General features: G+C 41.8%; 1 protein-coding gene across 1 annotated transcript in view; it reads left to right on the top strand.

The window, feature by feature from the left end:
* Positions 1–9887, top strand: part of HMGA2 (high mobility group AT-hook 2) — a 169456-nt gene extending 159569 nt beyond the window's left edge. Inside the window, exon 5 of the mRNA XM_038368665.2 lies at positions 6829–9887. Coding sequence (XP_038224593.1) covers positions 6829–6885 — 57 coding nt within the window. The 3' untranslated portion in view covers positions 6886–9887. The remainder of the gene's footprint in view (positions 1–6828) is intronic.
* The last annotated feature ends 8090 nt before the right edge of the window (positions 9888–17977 follow it).

Genomic DNA, 17977 nt, shown 5'->3' with positions numbered 1-17977 from the left:
AACTCAAACAATGCCTGTCTCTTACAGCTAAGACAACTGCATTAAAAGTGTTAAGTTTGCAAAATCAAGCACTCAGAAGTTAAGAACTGCCCGAATTAAGGATACAGAGACAACCTGAAAGTTTTGCTTTTCAGTTGATTGCTTAGCTGATTGCACCATTTCCATGATCTGTGGTTTTGTTCTTGATTTTGTGGCATGTCCATCGGTACAGGACCATTTGTGTGTGGATCTAGCACTGGTGTTGATGCTCCATCACACAGTATCCTTCCCTTTGTTTTGGAGCTTTGTCTCAGTGCCTGGTCCTATTGCATGCAGCAACACCAGATACAAGTCAGTAGGTCTGTGTAAAATACATTATCCTCTCATGAAGGCACTGTATAAGACTGTGATGTCTTCTTCTCTAGTGGCTCAGTCCTGCAAGGAACTGAACAAAGTACTTAGGCACGTACTTCACTTTAAACATGGGAATAGTCCCACTGACTTCAGTGAGTTCCCTGAATACTTCATAACAGCAAAGGTTTGCACATGTAGGAGAAGCAACCCTAGCAGGGTAGCAAACAGGTTTCAGAAGATCCTGTTCACCTCTCCTTTTCTATGGCTAGACAGGAGAGGGCTGGGAGGTTACTTTTTCTATGGTAACATAAAGCCATGGCATAGGAAAGGTTGAGAATCATTGACAACATTCTGATAAATTTAACTACTTCTGCCAGCTTCAACGCCGGGAAGTGTCGCCCAATCTTAGTATATAGTACACCTGCCCTTCTTTCAAATTTCTGTTTAAAGTGCTCTTCTTCCATGGAATCCATAACCACTAGTCCACCTCTGTAAAAATGCTATCTCCACAAAAAAGATTATTTATTACTTTACTTCCTCTGGATCTCCCAGTTCAGGGCAATTTCACCTGTATTCCCATCTGTGGTCTGTCGAGGGCACCCATTCTAGTCTCCTGGCTCCTCAGCCCTCACTTCTCTTGGGCAAAGACATGTATCTCTCTGCCTCCTGACCAGGGTTTTTCCAGGCAGCACAGTTCCCTGCCTACACTGTAATATCCCCAACACACCAGACTGCGTAAAGAGGCCTCTGTCTGTGCTTTGCTTTCTCTTCAAAAGCTATGAACAGCTGTAATTGCCACCAGTCACAAGTTACCACTGATCCCTTTCTAAACAAGCACATTTATTCTTAAGGTGAATGCATTACATAATAAACAATAAAAGTTCCTATACGTAGGCTAAAAGCTTACCCAGGAAGGATGGTGGCCCCACTTGGACAGAAGGTCCTGTCTGTTTGCTGGATCAGAAAGAAGGCCCTGAGTCAGTTTAAACTCATGCTATTTTATCCAGAAGTCCTTTCTTTGTCAGTTGGTCTCTGGAGAATCCAGTTTGACCTGTATATGCAAATCTCTCCAGACAATGGAACTGCTCTGCAGGAGTTACAGCCTGAGGGAATTTGCCCCCACTGTTCTTAGTTCCTGGAGGAGCTACGGTCACCCTTCCCCCTGGAGTTTCATACAATCCCTGGCCCACAATGATACACGAGCTTAAGACAGTAAGGTCTCCTAAAGATATTGCAGGAAATTGCCATATCTATCACATCTAATTTTTGTTCTCTCTCTGTTTAGGTGGTAAGCACTCCAAATCAGCAAGCATATCATCTTCTGTGTTTTGTACAATACCAAACAGCCAGTAAATAATAACTACTGTGTAGGTTACTTACAAATATCTTTCTTCTACTGTCACTTCTAAACTAAGTATTCTGGTCTTAGTGTTTGCATAGAAGGAATTCAACCAGGCTTCAGACAAGACAGTTGTCAGTCTGCAAGTCAATATTCCACTCCCCTTAGCAGAGTAAAAACTTCTCTTCTTGAAAAGCTCTTCTTCCAAACCAAAATGATCCACAGCATTGCCAACCTCAAACATTCAAAAATCATGAATCAAGTCCCAAAATTATTAGATTGTCTTAAAATTATGAGATTTAAGAAAGAAAGAAAGAAAGAAAGAAAGAAAGAAAGAAAGAAAGAAAGAAAGAAAGAAAGAAAGAAATATGTCCTTTTTACTTGATTTCTGGGGTTTCAGCTTTAGGGTGCCCTTGGGTCACATTTTCAAACCTTTTATCACAATCATGAGGGCTAGAATCTTTCTTAAAAAAAATAGCTAAGATTCTTATGCAATCTTTTGCTGGAACTTTAAGAAAACCATTAAATATCGCAAGACTTGTGATAACATTAAAAGAGATGGCAACACTGGCACTAAAACATACCCTTTGGCAGTGAAGACGTCTCTTCAGCTCTCCATCGGTGGCTGTGAAACACTTACTTCCACAAACACCTTCCCCAGAGACTGCTGCCAGTAACCCCCACTCCTTCTTTCTGATAGGGTGGTCAGAAGTCCACCTGCTCTCAGAAAGAACCAGTTAAAGTTGCAGTGTTCTCCCAACTAGCCAATCATAAAATGATGCAAGTGGTCACGTAGCTGTACTCTTGGGGGAATTCTGCACCATTGCACAATGCAGACCCAGCATCATGCTGTTTCTCCTTCTGGATCCCTGGGTTCTGAGGGATAGGAAAGTGGGTGTCTGGGCTTGGGGGCAACCATGGCTGGGCTCTGGGAGGGGAGGGGGTGTAGATATCTGGGCTGGGGGGGCCCAGTGGCTGGGCTCACAGGGAGGGGTGCAGATATCTGGGCAAGGGTGAGCCTCACAGCTCGGCTCTGTGGGGGGAAGGATTTTGGGTGTCTTGGCTGGGGAGGCACCGTTGGGCTCTGGCAGGGGAAGGGGTGTGGTATCTGGGCTCTGGGCACCCCACTGCTGGGGTCTGAGTTGTAGGGGGTGGGTGTCTGCGCTAGGGAGGGCCCTGCAGCTCTGGTGGGGAGGGGATGTGGGTATCTGGGCTGGGGGGGGAGCTACAGTTGGGCTCTGTGGGGGAGGGGTTGTGGGTATCTGGCCCCCCTGGCTGGGCTCTAGAGGGGAGGGGGCAGCGAAACAGGAACTGGGTTATCATAGGGGTTTCTTTAACTCTCTCCTCCTGGTGGAATTTGTGTGTGTGTCTGTATTATTACAGACATACTTGCTGACAGATATTTTGAAATAAATTACCAAAATAATTTAAAATGGCATGATTATGTAGTATTATTTTGAGAAATAAAATGTGCAGAATTTTGCAGAACTTTTAAATATCATGCGCAGAATTTTTAATTTTTTAGCACAGAATTCCCCCAGAAGTAGTAGTTTAACTGTTGGGTATGTGAAATGGATATCTAGAAAGTTCAGACAACTCAATTCTGCCCTCTACATAGCCTTAAAAATCATTGGTGATTTCCAGGCTGCTCCTCATACCATTACTAATTAAATGCCAAAGCTAATACAACTTCAAAGTCAGTAGAAAGCAGCATTTAAAAAAACACACCTATATGTGTTATGTTAAGTAAAGAAAACAGAATCCAAGGTCATCATTTTCAGCTGAATAGTCACTGACGGCTTTGAGCAAAGCGGTTGCTCATCATGATCTTGATGAGCCTCTGAATTTGCAAAGCGTCAAAGCAATGTGTTTTAAAACAGCTTCTCCCACTTCTAGTATTGCCAGCACAAAGATGGCTTCAGATACTGATTTTCCTCTAGCCTGAACTGTTACAACTGCCTCCTATGTCATTCTGCCAGATGGGGAGGATGAGTGGGGAAAACACATCATCTATTTATGAATTTTATAAAGGGTTTAAAAGGTTGGTTCAGTACTGGAATATTCTGAACCTTGGTGAGGGGGGAGTAAAATTAATCCCCACACTTGCGGTTCTGTGACAACTTTCATTGCAGTAATCTAAACACCTCCCCTGTCATGACTGTAAAGGAGTCGTTGCGAGGAAGAAAATTGTGTATCTGCATGCTCGCCTAGTGCCTTTCTGGAATTTAAATACTAATTGAAAAGACAAGGTCAGAGGGCAGCTGACACTTGACTTTGCTCTCTTTCGTCTGGCCATGGCTTTGATCATGCTACATCTTTCTTTGTGCCTGGTACTCCAGAGAGTAACCCAGGGTCATGGCCTGTTTGCTAGTCAAGAGGTATAAACCTGCTGGCTTAAATATTTGAGGCCCATGGTTTAGCGGGGAGGGGGGCTTTTGCTTCATGCTTTCCACATTTCCCTCATAACCCAAAGCAGACTAAACAAAACCAGTGTGAAATCTCATGGCTTGATGCTGCTATGGTTATATTTTTTAAGCTGTCATCCATTCATTTGTACTTGTGTTTATTCCCTGGATTTACAGCTTTTTTCAGCCTTTTTTTTCTTTTTTTTTCTTTTTTTGGATGTTTGAAACCTTTTGAAAAGGGATTGCAGTAAGCAGTGGCCTATGATTAAAGCCTAGTGTTTTTTTTCTCGATGCTGCTCTTGTACAGCACTGTCACACATGGTAGCATTTAGGAGCCCTTCACAGCTGAGGTGTTTCAAACACTAATGAATGGAAGTTTGGTCATATAATGCAGACGAGCTTTAAGGCATGCTTTACTGAATGGTGTACTGTAGTGGCCTGGGAAAGGAAGAGAGTTATAAACTGTGTCAGTTAGCCACCCAGACAAAATGAAGCCATGTGGAAAATCAAATCTATTAAAGTATGAAGACTGTTATAAGCTGTTTTAAGCTGGTCATTCTTAAAAGGTCTCACTTTGCTGTAGGGATAAATGTTTACCTATTCTTCCTAGATCTTTTCACATGCTGTCTTAGGAGATGATGTGCAGCATTTGATAAAAATCAACTTCACACTAACAGCCCTTTTATCAGAAATGTTTATTGTCTGCAGTTTACCAACCATGTCTGGAAAGGTATTGCACATTTATTAAATAAGCAGTGTGAAGAGGATTGTACGGCAGAGCTGGGCCTGCTGAAGGAAAACGTCAAGGCCAGAGGGATGGGGAGAGGAGAGGAGAGCAGCTGTTGTTAAGAGAGGGGGATGCAAGGATATATGTCAAATTTACTTTTTGTGGCTAACCCACCTTCAGACACTGCATCTCACCACAGAGTTGTTTTTACATGTATTTTAGTGTTCAGACTCAGACTCAGAACTTGGTTAATCTTTTAAACAACAGTTGAGAAACATCCACTCAAACAAATTCTCTTCTTAATCTTTGAAAGAAGTCAGGCTAAAGGAAAGAAATTCCACCTAGTGCTTCAGGGTTGAAGTTGCTGCCTTAAACCGAGATATTTTCCTATTTTCCTTCATTTTGTTGTCTGAGGACATCAGAACTGAAAGAGCGTTCTGGTGTTAATGAAGATGCTGCTCTCCTCTTTGCTAGTGTAAACACATGAGTAAGGTTGCATCTAGTTAATGTACCTCTGGCATGAGAAATGTCGAGATCAAAGTCACCCCAGTGTCAAACCCAAAACAACAAGATAATTACGATTGTACTCAAAGCCTCCTCCAATTCCTAGCTATTTATTTAGTCTCACCTCTGTTAAGTCAACGTAAAAGCAGCAGAGGTCCTAAAGAATTAAAAGTGGGCAGACTGAAAGACAACTGAAAATGAATTGATGTGGTCAGCCAGGTCAGAACCTTTTCCAAGAGGGTTGAGGTCCCCAAGTTCTTGGTTTCTTTCCGAACTCCATCTGGTGGTAAGAGGTCAGATCCACAGTCTGGACAGGCATAGCTGGACATTGGAGGAGAACATTTCCTTCCAATTTACAAAATTACTAAAGATAGTTAAGTCCCAAGCAGACTGTGAAGAGTTACAAAAGGATCTCTCAAAACTGGGTGACTGGGCAACAAAATGACAGATGAAATTTAATGTTGATAAATTCAAAGTAATGCACATTGGAAAGCATAATCCCAACTACACATATAAAACGAAGGGGTCTAAATTAGCTGTTACCACTCAAGAAAGATCTTGGACTCATTGTGAATAGTTTTCTGAAAACATCCACTCAATGTGCAGCGGCAGTCAAAAAAGCAAACAGAATGCTGGGAATAATTAAGAAAGGGATAGATAATAGGACAGAAAATATCATGTTGCCTCTATATAAATCCATGGTACACCCACATCTTGAATTCTGTGTGCAGATGTGGTTGCCTCATCTCAAAAAAGATATATTGGAATTGGAAAAGGTTCAGAAAAGAGCAACAAAAATGATGAGAGGTATGGAATGGCTTCCGTATGAGGAAAGATTAATAAGACTGGGACTTTTAATAAGACTTTTCAGCTTGGAAAAGAGATGGCTAAGGGGAAATATGATTGAGGTCTATAAAATCATGACCAGTGTAGAGAAAGTCGGTAAAGAAGTGTTGTTTACTATTTCTCATTACACAAGAACTAGGGGTCACCAAATGAAATTAATAGGCAGCAAGTTTAAAACAAATAAAAGGAAGTATTTCTTCACACAACACACAGTCAACCCTGTGGAACTCCTTGCCAGAGGATGTTGTGAAAGCTAAAAGCATAACAGGGTTCAAAAAAGAACTAGATAAATTCATGGAGAATAGGTCCATCAATGGCTATTAGCCAGGATGGGTAGGAATGGTGTGCCAGAAGCTGGGAATGAGCAACAGGGGATGGATCACTTGATGATTACCTTTTCTGTTCATTCCCTCTGGGGCATCTGTTGGAAGACAGGATACTGGGCGAGATGGATCTTTGGTCTGACCCAGTAGGGCCATTCTTATGTTCTAATATACATGGGTATGGAGGTATCATGGAGGAGGACTCTTGAAATAATGTAAAAGTTATAAAGAGGGTTCATTCGGCTTAGGAAGTAATTATGATTTATGCAAAAGTCCTCAGTGGCAACCATGTCTGCCTTTGTAACTGAAACGCATAGACACAATGGTAATTATTTATTTTGTGTATTCCAGGAAGAGACTGAAGAAACTGAAGAGACGTCCTCACAAGAATCTGCAGAGGAAGACTAGGAGACCACACCATTCGATTTCTACCTCATCAGCAGTTGGGTCTTTTGAAGGGAGAAGACGCTGCCTTGACCACTTATTTTCTATGCCATGGTCTTTCCACTTATGCCTTGGGGAGGGAGGGGGGAATCACATAACCTTAAAAAAGACTATATTAATCACCTTCTTTGTAATCCCTTCACAGTCCCATGGTTAGTGAAAAACTGCTGTAACACAAAGGGGACACAGATTACCGATGCAACTTTTAATTACTGTTTTCTTTTTTCTTAACCTACTAATAGTTTGTTCGAGCTGCTAAGTAAGGGTGACTGGGTCAGGAAAGCTTTGAATCAGATTTAAGTCATTCACTGCACTGCATATAAACAGGAGACTTGTAACATAATTATAACGGGCATTGAAATAGGAAAGGCTCGGTGTGTAACACTATTGGCCTTACAACACCTCCAAGAACCCACTCCCTAGCTTAGTAAACTCCGTTTAGAACACCAAAGATAAGAGATAGATACTACTCTTTTTTTTGTAACCTTCTTGTAGATTTGTACTTGATTTTTTTTTAAACTTACTGTTATTTCAGGAAGAATTGAGAGCTGATTTTTCACTTAATTCAGCCGATAATCAAAAGAAAGGAAAAATAGGTACTTTCATTTTGCAAAAGGGAAGAAAGACAAAGATACGTTGTATACTTACAGATACAAACATATCAGCAGAAGTAGTAATAAACAAAACTCACAGCACTCATCTTCAGGAAACTAGAAATTCAGGTAGACTCAGCTTTCCGCAGAGCCAGACACGTTTTACAAAACTAGAGGTGACTAACACCAAAATACTCTCAAGCCATATAAAGACATAGATTTATCAATTACAGTGGTTTTGGAGGAAAAAATCATGAAAAGATACCCCAGAACGAATCAGGAACTTACCTGAACCAAGAAAAAAATGTTTTGTGTGACCTTACCTAATTTCACCCCTCATGTATCAATATTTCAAAGGGAATGAATCTCTTCTCATTACTCACCAGTTTTGATGTAAGAATCAACACCTTGTACCTCAAGTGAGCTTGTGTATTACTTTAAGCAATATACATTGACATAGGATGGTTCACTGGGCAGTTTTACTCCAGTGACATTTCTCCATCTTTTTCACTCAAAGCAGCACTTTTAGCAACAGATGCAATATTACCCCACTATTCAATACTACCTCTGATTTTTACAATTAACTCAACAGCCTGATAAATACATGCTGCTATACACATACAATGCAGGAAATTATTATTGGGTAAATAATCATGAATATCTGTATTTTCTCCTTATTTTTTCTTCAACACTTAATGACGCAATATTTTCAATGTGTTTCAGCATGACTATGTATTTTTCTTTTTTTAATGTACTTATTCCTATTCTCTGCTAGATTTCTGTGTAATGTACTGTTAACTTGAATATATTTTTGTACTGAATTACTCATAGGTTTGTAAGGATAATTTTCAATGACACTACATGACATAGAAAAAAATTAGCTGTAATGTTTAAATATTACTGTCCAAGTTTGTACCTCAAATGAATTGTTTAAAGAAATGGACTAATCGATTGACAAAGACCTACCTCCAGACTTTAAATGGAATGAACTTGTTACTTTCAGCAATAGTTTGAGATGTTTGAAACAGTTAGGACTGCAACTAATCCCTAATTCAAAACTATTTTTTGTAAAAGAACTTTGCTGGAAATGAACACATTTTAAATTACTTTCATATTAAAAACAAAAAACAAAAAAAACCTTCAAAGAAACTTGAAGCTTTGTAGGTGGGAAGCAACAAGCTCAGCTTTTGCATAATGCAATCACAAATATGTGTTTTTTAAAAAAAAATTAGTAGATTGTAAGAAAATACTTGACAAGTATTTTCATGTATTTTACACAAATGTGATTTTTGTAATATGTTTCAAACCTGATTTATTTTAAATGCTTCTTATGTAGAGTTTTTTTATTCCTCTCTCTCTCTCTCTCTCTCTCTCTCCTAGTCAGTACATCTGCTTTGTGACATTGTATTATTAACTGGGCCGGGGGTAGTTTCTCAGGAAGGCTTCTATCGGTATGGCTTTAGTACTGAGTCAAATGCACCTAAAGATAACTACTTACTGGATTCTTCAAAGACATGATATCAAGAAACAAGGATCTCCTCAAAAGACTGCAGAGGGCTCATTCTCGGGGATTGCTGAGAAAGAGCTGATCAGAGTAGTAAAACTAGACATGTTAATGTTAACTAAACAAGGGATAATCATATCCATTCTGCAGCTCATTAAAGACTGCATCCATTGCCCATTGAAGTCAATGGAAGGACTCCAGTTGACTTCAAAGGATGCTGGATCAGGTTCTAACAATTTCATGTTCAGCAAATGTATTTTGCTTTTTTAAAAAACACAGTGTTCAACAGATGAAACAGAAGTAGTTGATGCATGTGGATCTAGCTCTGAGGGACTTACAGCTCTGATGAAGTTCATCTTATATTGTCTATATATTGTAGTACAATCAAAATACATTACTACCTCTTAGGGCCTACTATACCTCATTTTTCAGACTGAAAACTGCTTGTGGCCATTGAAACAGTGAGAACATCATAAAATTTTTTATATATATAGTTTATTTTTATGGGAGATAAATTTTATAGGACTGTTCTTTGCTGTCATTGGTCACTAGTAAATAAAACTGGACATTAAACTTTTCTACCATTTCTGCAAGATAGGTATGTTTGCAGGAAACAAGTTTCAAGATGTTTAACTGCAGTTTACTGTTCTCCTGTTCCTTTTTTGCTTTGTTCTTCATGTAGAGTTGCTGCCTATGATTGTACTTTGAATCGCTTGCTTGTTGAAAATGGTCCTTTAATGGATTATCACAGTCTGTTCGGCACAATAAACATAATAGCCTCTGTGATCCCCAAGTTGTTTGATTCTTAGACTTTTGTCACAGCTCCATGAAATGGGTAATAAAGTTTGGCCACAGTGGGCCAAATTTGTAAAAGTTTGTATGCAAGTCATTTTTGTGTGAGAACCATGAATAATGTACAGATCTTTGCGCTTGCGTTAAAGGGGAGTTGTTTTTAAAGACTTTAGTAATCACAGGGTTAGTTTGAAAGATTATGGTATATGCCCACATATGGTATATGTCCCACATGTTTGCAACTGTGCCTCACTCTCTTACTGTGATTGTTCTACTCTTATTAGTCCATATAGTTAGTTACGCATATTCTCTGTATTAGTTTATTTCCAAGCTACTTTTTCAACATACCTAATCTATAACCATTATTTTTTTTAGTGTTTTGTGGCATGTACTTTTTGAACTTGGTTATTTTGTAAGGCAAATAACCTAGAACATAATCCCAACACAAATACTGAGAAGTAATATACATAATTTCAGTTCTGAAGCAGAGATCTGAGCAATTTCATTCATTGCATTTTCTGTCTCCTTTTGCTCCAATCTTGTTCCTTGCTCAACAGTGTTACAGGACCATTCCATTTCACATTTCAGTCTTCCTGGTGGTCTTCCTCCCTCTGATTGCCATCACTCAACTCTTCCGGTTATTTTATCTGATCTTATGCTCCAGCTGTAACCCGCCCACCTAGTGGATCGGCCAGCTCACTGAACTTCTGTAACTGTGCTTAACTCCCCATATCTTCTTATTAGTCATTCCTCTAGATAACCTCACTCCCACTTGTCTTCTTGAGATATCTTCCAATAAATCTATCCATGAGGCACTTCCCAATGGGACTGCTCATGTTTAAAACATGCACAAGTGTTTGCAGGATCAAGACCTATGTTTGTCAGCTCCCACATTCTGCTCTGTCCAGTACAACTGTAACAAAGGTTATGATAAGCTTTCACCTCTGTCCCTAAACTCACAGCAGTTCATTTTCTCACATCAGTTTTGGGGAGTTTTCTAAAGCTGTTGCTGCAGGAACTTGGCTAGTAGTCCTTTTTTCAGTGGTTTCACTGCCCATGTTTGCAACAGTGCCTAATGCATGGTTTCTTACACCTCCCTCTGAACATGTGGTGCTGGCCGCTGTTGGAGACAGGATGGACCATGGATCTGATCCAGTGTGGCAATTCCTGTGATCTTATGCCCAGAAGACAGGATGCAGCCTTGTCATACCCCATTCTTTACCCGACACCATAATGAAGTATCATTTCTATCCTTCACACCTTTGCATTCCTTCACATCGTTTTTCTGTTAATTTCCCCCATCTCACTAGGGACACAGCTGCTCAGAATCTCCCATAGTCTTCCTTTCTCCATTTATTTTTAAAACCCAAGAAATATTAGTCTGGGTGCCATATTTTTCTTTTAATTGGAAACTATTGTGACTTATAGCACAATCACTCTCTCATTATCATTATCACAACACACTTGTTGTGTGTGTGTAAGAGAGAGCATGAGAGAGAGAGAGGAAATACTCTGGCTGCCATACTTTAAAAACAAATTTATTTTTGTACATTTGCACTCCGCTCTCCTTCTCATGTACTGGCATGATTTACACTTTTCTTCATTCCAGAGTGGCTCTCCCATTCTGCTATGTTCCCTACTAACACTCTAACAGAAGCTACTTCACCTTAGTCCTTGATTTCCCCATGTAATCGCTACAGTTGATTTATTGTGTCTTCCCTATGGACTGCCTGGTCTAGTCATATGTTGTGCTAAACCATTACCTTTATGTTGCATTTGTTCTCCCTCTGTTTTCCATCATTACTACAGAGCTTTTCTGCCAATTAGCTTGCCAGTACCTTTCTTGCTAATTCACTGCAATGCAATGAACAAGGTTTCAGAATCATTCCTTCCATCACCTCTTTTCCATTCTAATTACCTTTTTCCCCCAACTGGGGATCTCTTTCCTACCTCCCTTTAGTATTTCCTTTGGTTCACCTGCTACAGACACTCATTCCTTCAATCTTTGTTTGCAGATGCTCCAATATTCAAAGCGAACAGTCTTGCGGTTAGTACAGTCTGAAAATACATGAAGTAAATTATTATTAGCAATTAAGATACTAGACCAGTGGTATCTCTGATAAGGAAATGTGTTGACCATTTGTGCTCCAAATAGTAGGACTGCCTCAGCACTAACAGTAAAGAGTTGCCTCCATAATCTACTCTAGTTATAGATATAGCAGACAATCTTATTCTTCTCATCTACTCAATAGCAAAAGGGGAAATTACAAGATTAAACAATTAGAGGTATAGACCTAAATCTTCAAAAAGGGGCCTGATAATAGTGCAGGCATAATTAATGACAGCAAAAAAGTCAGAGCTGTCATATAAAGTAATAGACTTACTTCAGCAACAGTGAGGCAGCTCCTGGAGAGGATGAGAGCAGTGATCCTAATGTACACTATATTAATGCTCACCAGGGAATGAAAATAGTGTAAGTGAGGTATGAGTGGATCACAAAACTGAGTAGAAACCCTAATTTTCACTAGAAGAATACTCTGAAAGCAGAAGTCACAGCATTAAAAATATTACTTCCAAGTTGTGTGTCAGTAACAGGCTATTGGGTAGGACCACCAAAGACTATGATTTTAATCTGAGGGTTTTTTTTTAATTCAGAAAATCCATTAAATGTATATAGTCCCGCAAGGCATTTTATTCTTAGTTCATAGAGTAGACAGAAAAATAAGCACAGTTTTATTACACTGGAGCACATTCACCCATAAAAACATAGTTTTAGGACTATCACATAATAAAACAAATTCTAAAACTTAAATCAACATTTGAAAACAATCTGCAACTCCGTGGGAGGGGCTGCTATGGGCTTGCCTGGACTGCAGAGGATCATCCTTAAAACTACCGTAAGTCTGTAAGATAAGGATTTTATGAGGCATGATTAACAGAATGTTCAAAAATGTATTTACAATGCATTGGACTGTAAAGGAGCTTGAAGCCAAGCAGTATCAGTCTCCTGTCCAAGACACTGTTAGGCCTGTATTGTTGCCAAACTTCACAATCTATACATCTTGGATTGTTTGGGTCCATCCACATCACACAACAAATAGGCAAGAACCCCAATGAAATGCCAGGAACATTGAGGTGCTGCCTGTTTTCTCCCAGGCACCTCATTTTGGCTCTGCCTTCCACAGGATGAACCACAGGAGTCTGTCTAGTTTGCTGTTCTCCTTCACCAATAGGGCGCGTCGCTTAGAGAACAGTCCAGCTTTTGCAACAAGATAAGCAAATCTGGAGAGGCAAATAAAAAAACCATCAAAAGATCAGCTTGTGCCAGTGCAGCGGTTTCGCGGGCCTTAATGTTCCAAATGATCCTGAGCTCCATCTGAGCTCCTGCCTGTTTGTTCTGCTACATCCTCTGTGACTCTGGCTCACCAAGCCCACAACTGTGTCTTGGGACAGCCTCCCTCCATAAGTCAATCAGCCTCACTCTGTTTTCCTCCATCAGAGATCATCTCTTGGCAACCCAGCGTTATCACACCCAGTTACGCCATCAGTTGATGAGTTCCAGCTTCTCTCTCACTATTCTACTACCCTTATCAGCTGGTCTGTTTTCTCTGTTGGCCAGGGTACTCACAACCCCACCTCATTCCTTCTTCTCCTGCCCCAAGCTTCTTTAAAATAAAATTTAAAACAGCTACAATGAAGAGAAAAAGGTCTGGCATTTGACAGCCTGCTACCACTCTGCCTGTCAAGGTCAGGACAACACTGGCTCACTCTGGTCCCACAGACAATGTCACCTTAACTATTTATAATGAATCTGTAGAGGCTTCACAACCATGCTTTACAAACTGCCACCAGACAAGGCAAAGCTAAGGTTCCCTGCTCCAAAAATGTGCTTATCAATGATTCCAGTAAAACCAGCCTCCGTACTGTTGGCAATGCAAAAACCTCCGGCTCCCACTGATAAGCAGTACCTTAACTTGATCATCTGAATTCAGATGAGCCACTGACGTGGGGCTATAATCGCTCTACTTCCCTGGCACATAGTAGGCACAGGCAGGTCTTAGCTGGGCCCCTGGACAACAAAGGCCCATGGAATGGAACCGGGGCTTTTGGAAGCCATAGTGAAAATCCCAGCCTCAAAAATAATCCCAGCTGAATGTAACATCAATGAGGTTTTTTTATAACTATGAACCATCACTGTGTGTGTTAGGGGATTATATGTGGTAGAATAAGTTAATGTGGCCTTAGAATTTAGCTGTTGCTGCTGTGGAAGTTGTAGGTTGTTGCTGCGGAATTTGGTTCCATTGTGCAATGGCAACACAGGCCCCTGATTGCAGTGCCTTCCCGTCTGTATGTGATGTCACCCACAGCTTTCCAGAGATCTCGCTACACACTCTGCTTTTATTTTTCACATTTTCCTTAGGATTCTGATGACTTCTCCATCATATCTCAGAATAGTCAGGTTTTGGTTACATCTATCAACATACTCTAGTCCAAGTGCAAAGAAATAGTGACACAACAATGGCACCTCATTAATTCTGGGCAAAGAGTTAGTCAGCCCATGTTAAATTTCAAAAGCTTTTTTTATCCCAAACCCAATCACACTCATCTAATGGGAGGTTAAATCATTCAAAGGTGCTTTACTGCATCATCGTTCAAAGGCATCTCTGAAAGAACAAAAAGTAATTTTGCCACAGCTGGTGATTAAACTACTAAAGCTCAAATTGTGCCCTCAGATATACATACACAAGTCTCTTTGACTGAGAATTGGATGGTCTTATTTGAGCGCAGAATTTGGGTTATCTACATGGGAGAGAGGGAGGTTTAAACCGGATTCAGCTGAGGTAATCTAGTTTGAAAATACTTGCATACACACACCACAATTCATTATCACACACTAACTGTCGTGAACTCTGGAGCCTCTTTAGTTGTGAACTGACTTTGCTGTGAATTGAGTTAGTGCAGTGCATTGTTTGTGTCCACGCAATGCTACTACTGCACACTGCTTTAGCAGGCCTCCAGTGGCTATCCCACACACCATGTGACTGAGCTGCCCTGTCTGTTTGGCCTGTGTGGCCTCCCCTGCTCTCATTTCAAGTTGACTGGGTGGCCCCTCTCCTGTTTAAAAGTTGGCACAGGGCCAGATTTTGCCCATTTGCTTTTGGATTTGAGCCTATTCGCACTGCTGCAATATTATGCCAGAAGCCCGACAACATGTATCAAGCAGCAGCTTGGAGCTGTGCTGACCCTAGATCTCATCACCATCTGGGGAGATGCCTGGCTGCAGGAAGCTCTTGGGACCAGCCACCATAATAAAGATCATTTTGTGAATGTTGCTAAACAGCTGTCCATGCGCGGGGTCACAACTGGGATAGGCTGGATAAAAAGCACACAGCTCAGGAGGCCTTATATTAAAACCATGGATGACAAGAAAAAAATCCATCAGGAAAAATCCATCCATTTTTTTGAAGAGCTGGACAGGATTTTGCACAACTACTGAACCCAGGAAGGTTGTGGAGCCTGCTGGCTGCTGTCTTCCCCTGTCCCCTGAGGACAACCAGCAAAACTCATTGGAGAGTGAGCATGAGGAAGACAGTGAAGAGATCTCCCTGGAAAGCCAGATCTCTTTGGGACTCAGGACCCTGATGCTGGCCAGGTAGAAGGCAAGCCCTTCTAGGCCAGGGCTGAGGAGGCCGATCCTATGAAAGGAACCTCAGCATGTAAGTAGCTAGCTTCACAATTGTTCATTGTGCTATACGGCCGGGCCACCATCTGTTCCAGGTGCCTCATGGCCGCAGCCAATGTACATGGATGAGAGCTAAGACACTTTCCAGTCCGAGCCCCCTCAGCCCTTTTTGTCCATTCAGCCCCCTCCCCCTACACATTTCCAAGATGGCAGCTGCTCCAGCTGGGCAATCAGCTGCTTTCTCATGATAAAGACTTGAGTATCAACCATTTTTAGGCCTATGCCCTGGAGAGCACATGCCCATCTATCTATTTTCATTTTCCCTTCCCTCATCTGGCCTTCCCAGAGAACCCCTCCCTTCTTCTTCTCTACCCCGTTCACCAGCTTAAAGTGACGGCCAGCAGCATGGTGCAGCCACGGCCTGTATCTCACCCCCTCCTTCCATGGCAAATTCGAATAATGAAAACATGCCATTGGGGGAAATATGAGAGTTTATTGAGACACTGGTCCCAAGGCAATAAGTTTAGTTAGTGCTCTCAGTTTACATGAGGTAAACGTGGACATTCTGTGTTTGTAAAGTTACAAAGAGGACAGCCCCCTGTCCCTGCTGAGGTATAAAGCCCATTCCTATAGCACACAAGCTTTACTGTAGCAATAGCAAAGCTCTTAGGGTACATCTTTACACTGCAATAAAAGACCCATGGCATGGCAATGGCTGGCTCGGGTCAGTGGTGTCAGGGTCTTGGGACTCAGGCTGTAGGGCTAAAAATGGATGTGTAGACATTTGGGCTCAGGCTGGAGCCTGGGCTCTGAGACCCTGCAATGGGAGGTGGTCTCAGAGCCTTGGCTCAGCCTAAGCCTAGTCATCTACACTGCAATTTCTAGCCCTAAGCCTGGTGAGCCCAGGGTCTGACACTCAGTGCTGTGGGGGTTTTATTGAAGTGTAGATATGCCCTTAGTGGCTTTTCACAGGCTTACATACAGAACGACTGATAACAGTGACTGCTTCACACAATCAATGCAGAACCCTATCTGTTTTTCTCTGTGCTGTCATCATGTCTGCAGGGGAAATAAAGCAAAATGTAAGACTGAAAGATTGCTTAGCTTTTGTCTGGACATGATGAAGAATAGCTGCAGGGTCATTCCCCCCTGGTATAGCTCCCCACAGCATTTCTGGGGGGACCATCTTGGTGAATAGCTTTGCGACATATTTTGCTGACCTGCCCTTTGCGTTTTTCAGTAAGGCCATTCTCTGTCTCGTAGTCATTAGCCTCAGTACAATGTCATTGAGAGCCAGGACAGCCTAAAAGGGATGTAGAGAGGATTGCTATCCAGCTCACCCCCAGATTCACCCCACTAACCCCTGCCACACCTTAAGGGCACCTGCAAGGCACAGCAAAATTGCAAAGTCAGTCCAGGAACATATTTCCCAACCTCCCCCTCCCCCGATCGCTCCTCTCCACAAGAATGAAAACATAATTCCTCAACCACAGACACAGACACACATCGCCTCCAAGGCACGACAGCAAAGCCAACCAGCATGTTCCGCACAGACCAAAAGCCAAGTGCACACACCACTTACCATCTCTGAGGTACCCCCTGCCCCTGACTGGGGAGAATCTCAGGGAGGTAAAGTCAGAAATGCACATATCAAAAATACTATCACAGCATTTGTAGAATACAAACAAGAACCACCTTTGGGGGGAGAGGTTTAAATCCTCCCTCAGCCATGCACCTGCACCAGCCTGATCCTCAAGGGCAGGGCCTTTATCGACAACTGAGCAACTGGCAAATGTGAGGTGGGGCAAACAGAAAAGTCAGGTGGAAATGTTCACAGACTTCATGGCAGAGTCCCCTCCAACCCCCCTGAAAACAGTGGAGAGGCGGAGGCAGTATCTGAGGACAGACAGGTGCTCTCCAGAGAAATCGTGGGAGTGGTGAAGGATAGTAGGGACAGCGTTACCATGGCAAAAATAGGGAGCTACAGAGGCAACTTCTGGAGGCAATACAAAGACAGGAGGCCCCGTTGCAGCACATGTTGCTGTTAGGGCAGCAGACAATGCAGTACAGCAAACCCGCATCCAGCCACGTGATGTAGCACAAGAACAATACAGGCTACTGGGAACAAAAGCAACACCTCCTTGCCATACCACAGCAGCACTCCCAGAGGCCATCCCCTTCACACACCCAAGATCAGAGCATTGAGAACAATTGCACCTCCTCTTTTGAGGCCTCTACCTCTCCTGGTACCTTCGAGCCTCGCCACTCAACACCAGAAGGCTCACGAACAAGAGGCAGAGGCCAAGACGGCTACTCGTCAGTGACTTTAAGCTCCTCCCCTCTTTTTGTGTTGTGCCTTACATGGCATTGTTGCAGTTTGGTTTCACTAAGGTTTCTTGAACAGTTGGTTAACACAGTGTTTCAAAAAATTTTAAAGCGTTGTTTCATTATCATTTCACTTAAAGGTTTAGTTTTCCTTGGTCT

This window comes from Dermochelys coriacea, chromosome 1 (assembly GCF_009764565.3).
Source record: "Dermochelys coriacea isolate rDerCor1 chromosome 1, rDerCor1.pri.v4, whole genome shotgun sequence".
Classification (NCBI taxonomy): Eukaryota; Metazoa; Chordata; order Testudines; family Dermochelyidae; genus Dermochelys; species Dermochelys coriacea.
Note: the sequence above shows the minus strand (reverse complement) of the source record. Positions and strands in the feature narration are given on the sequence as shown.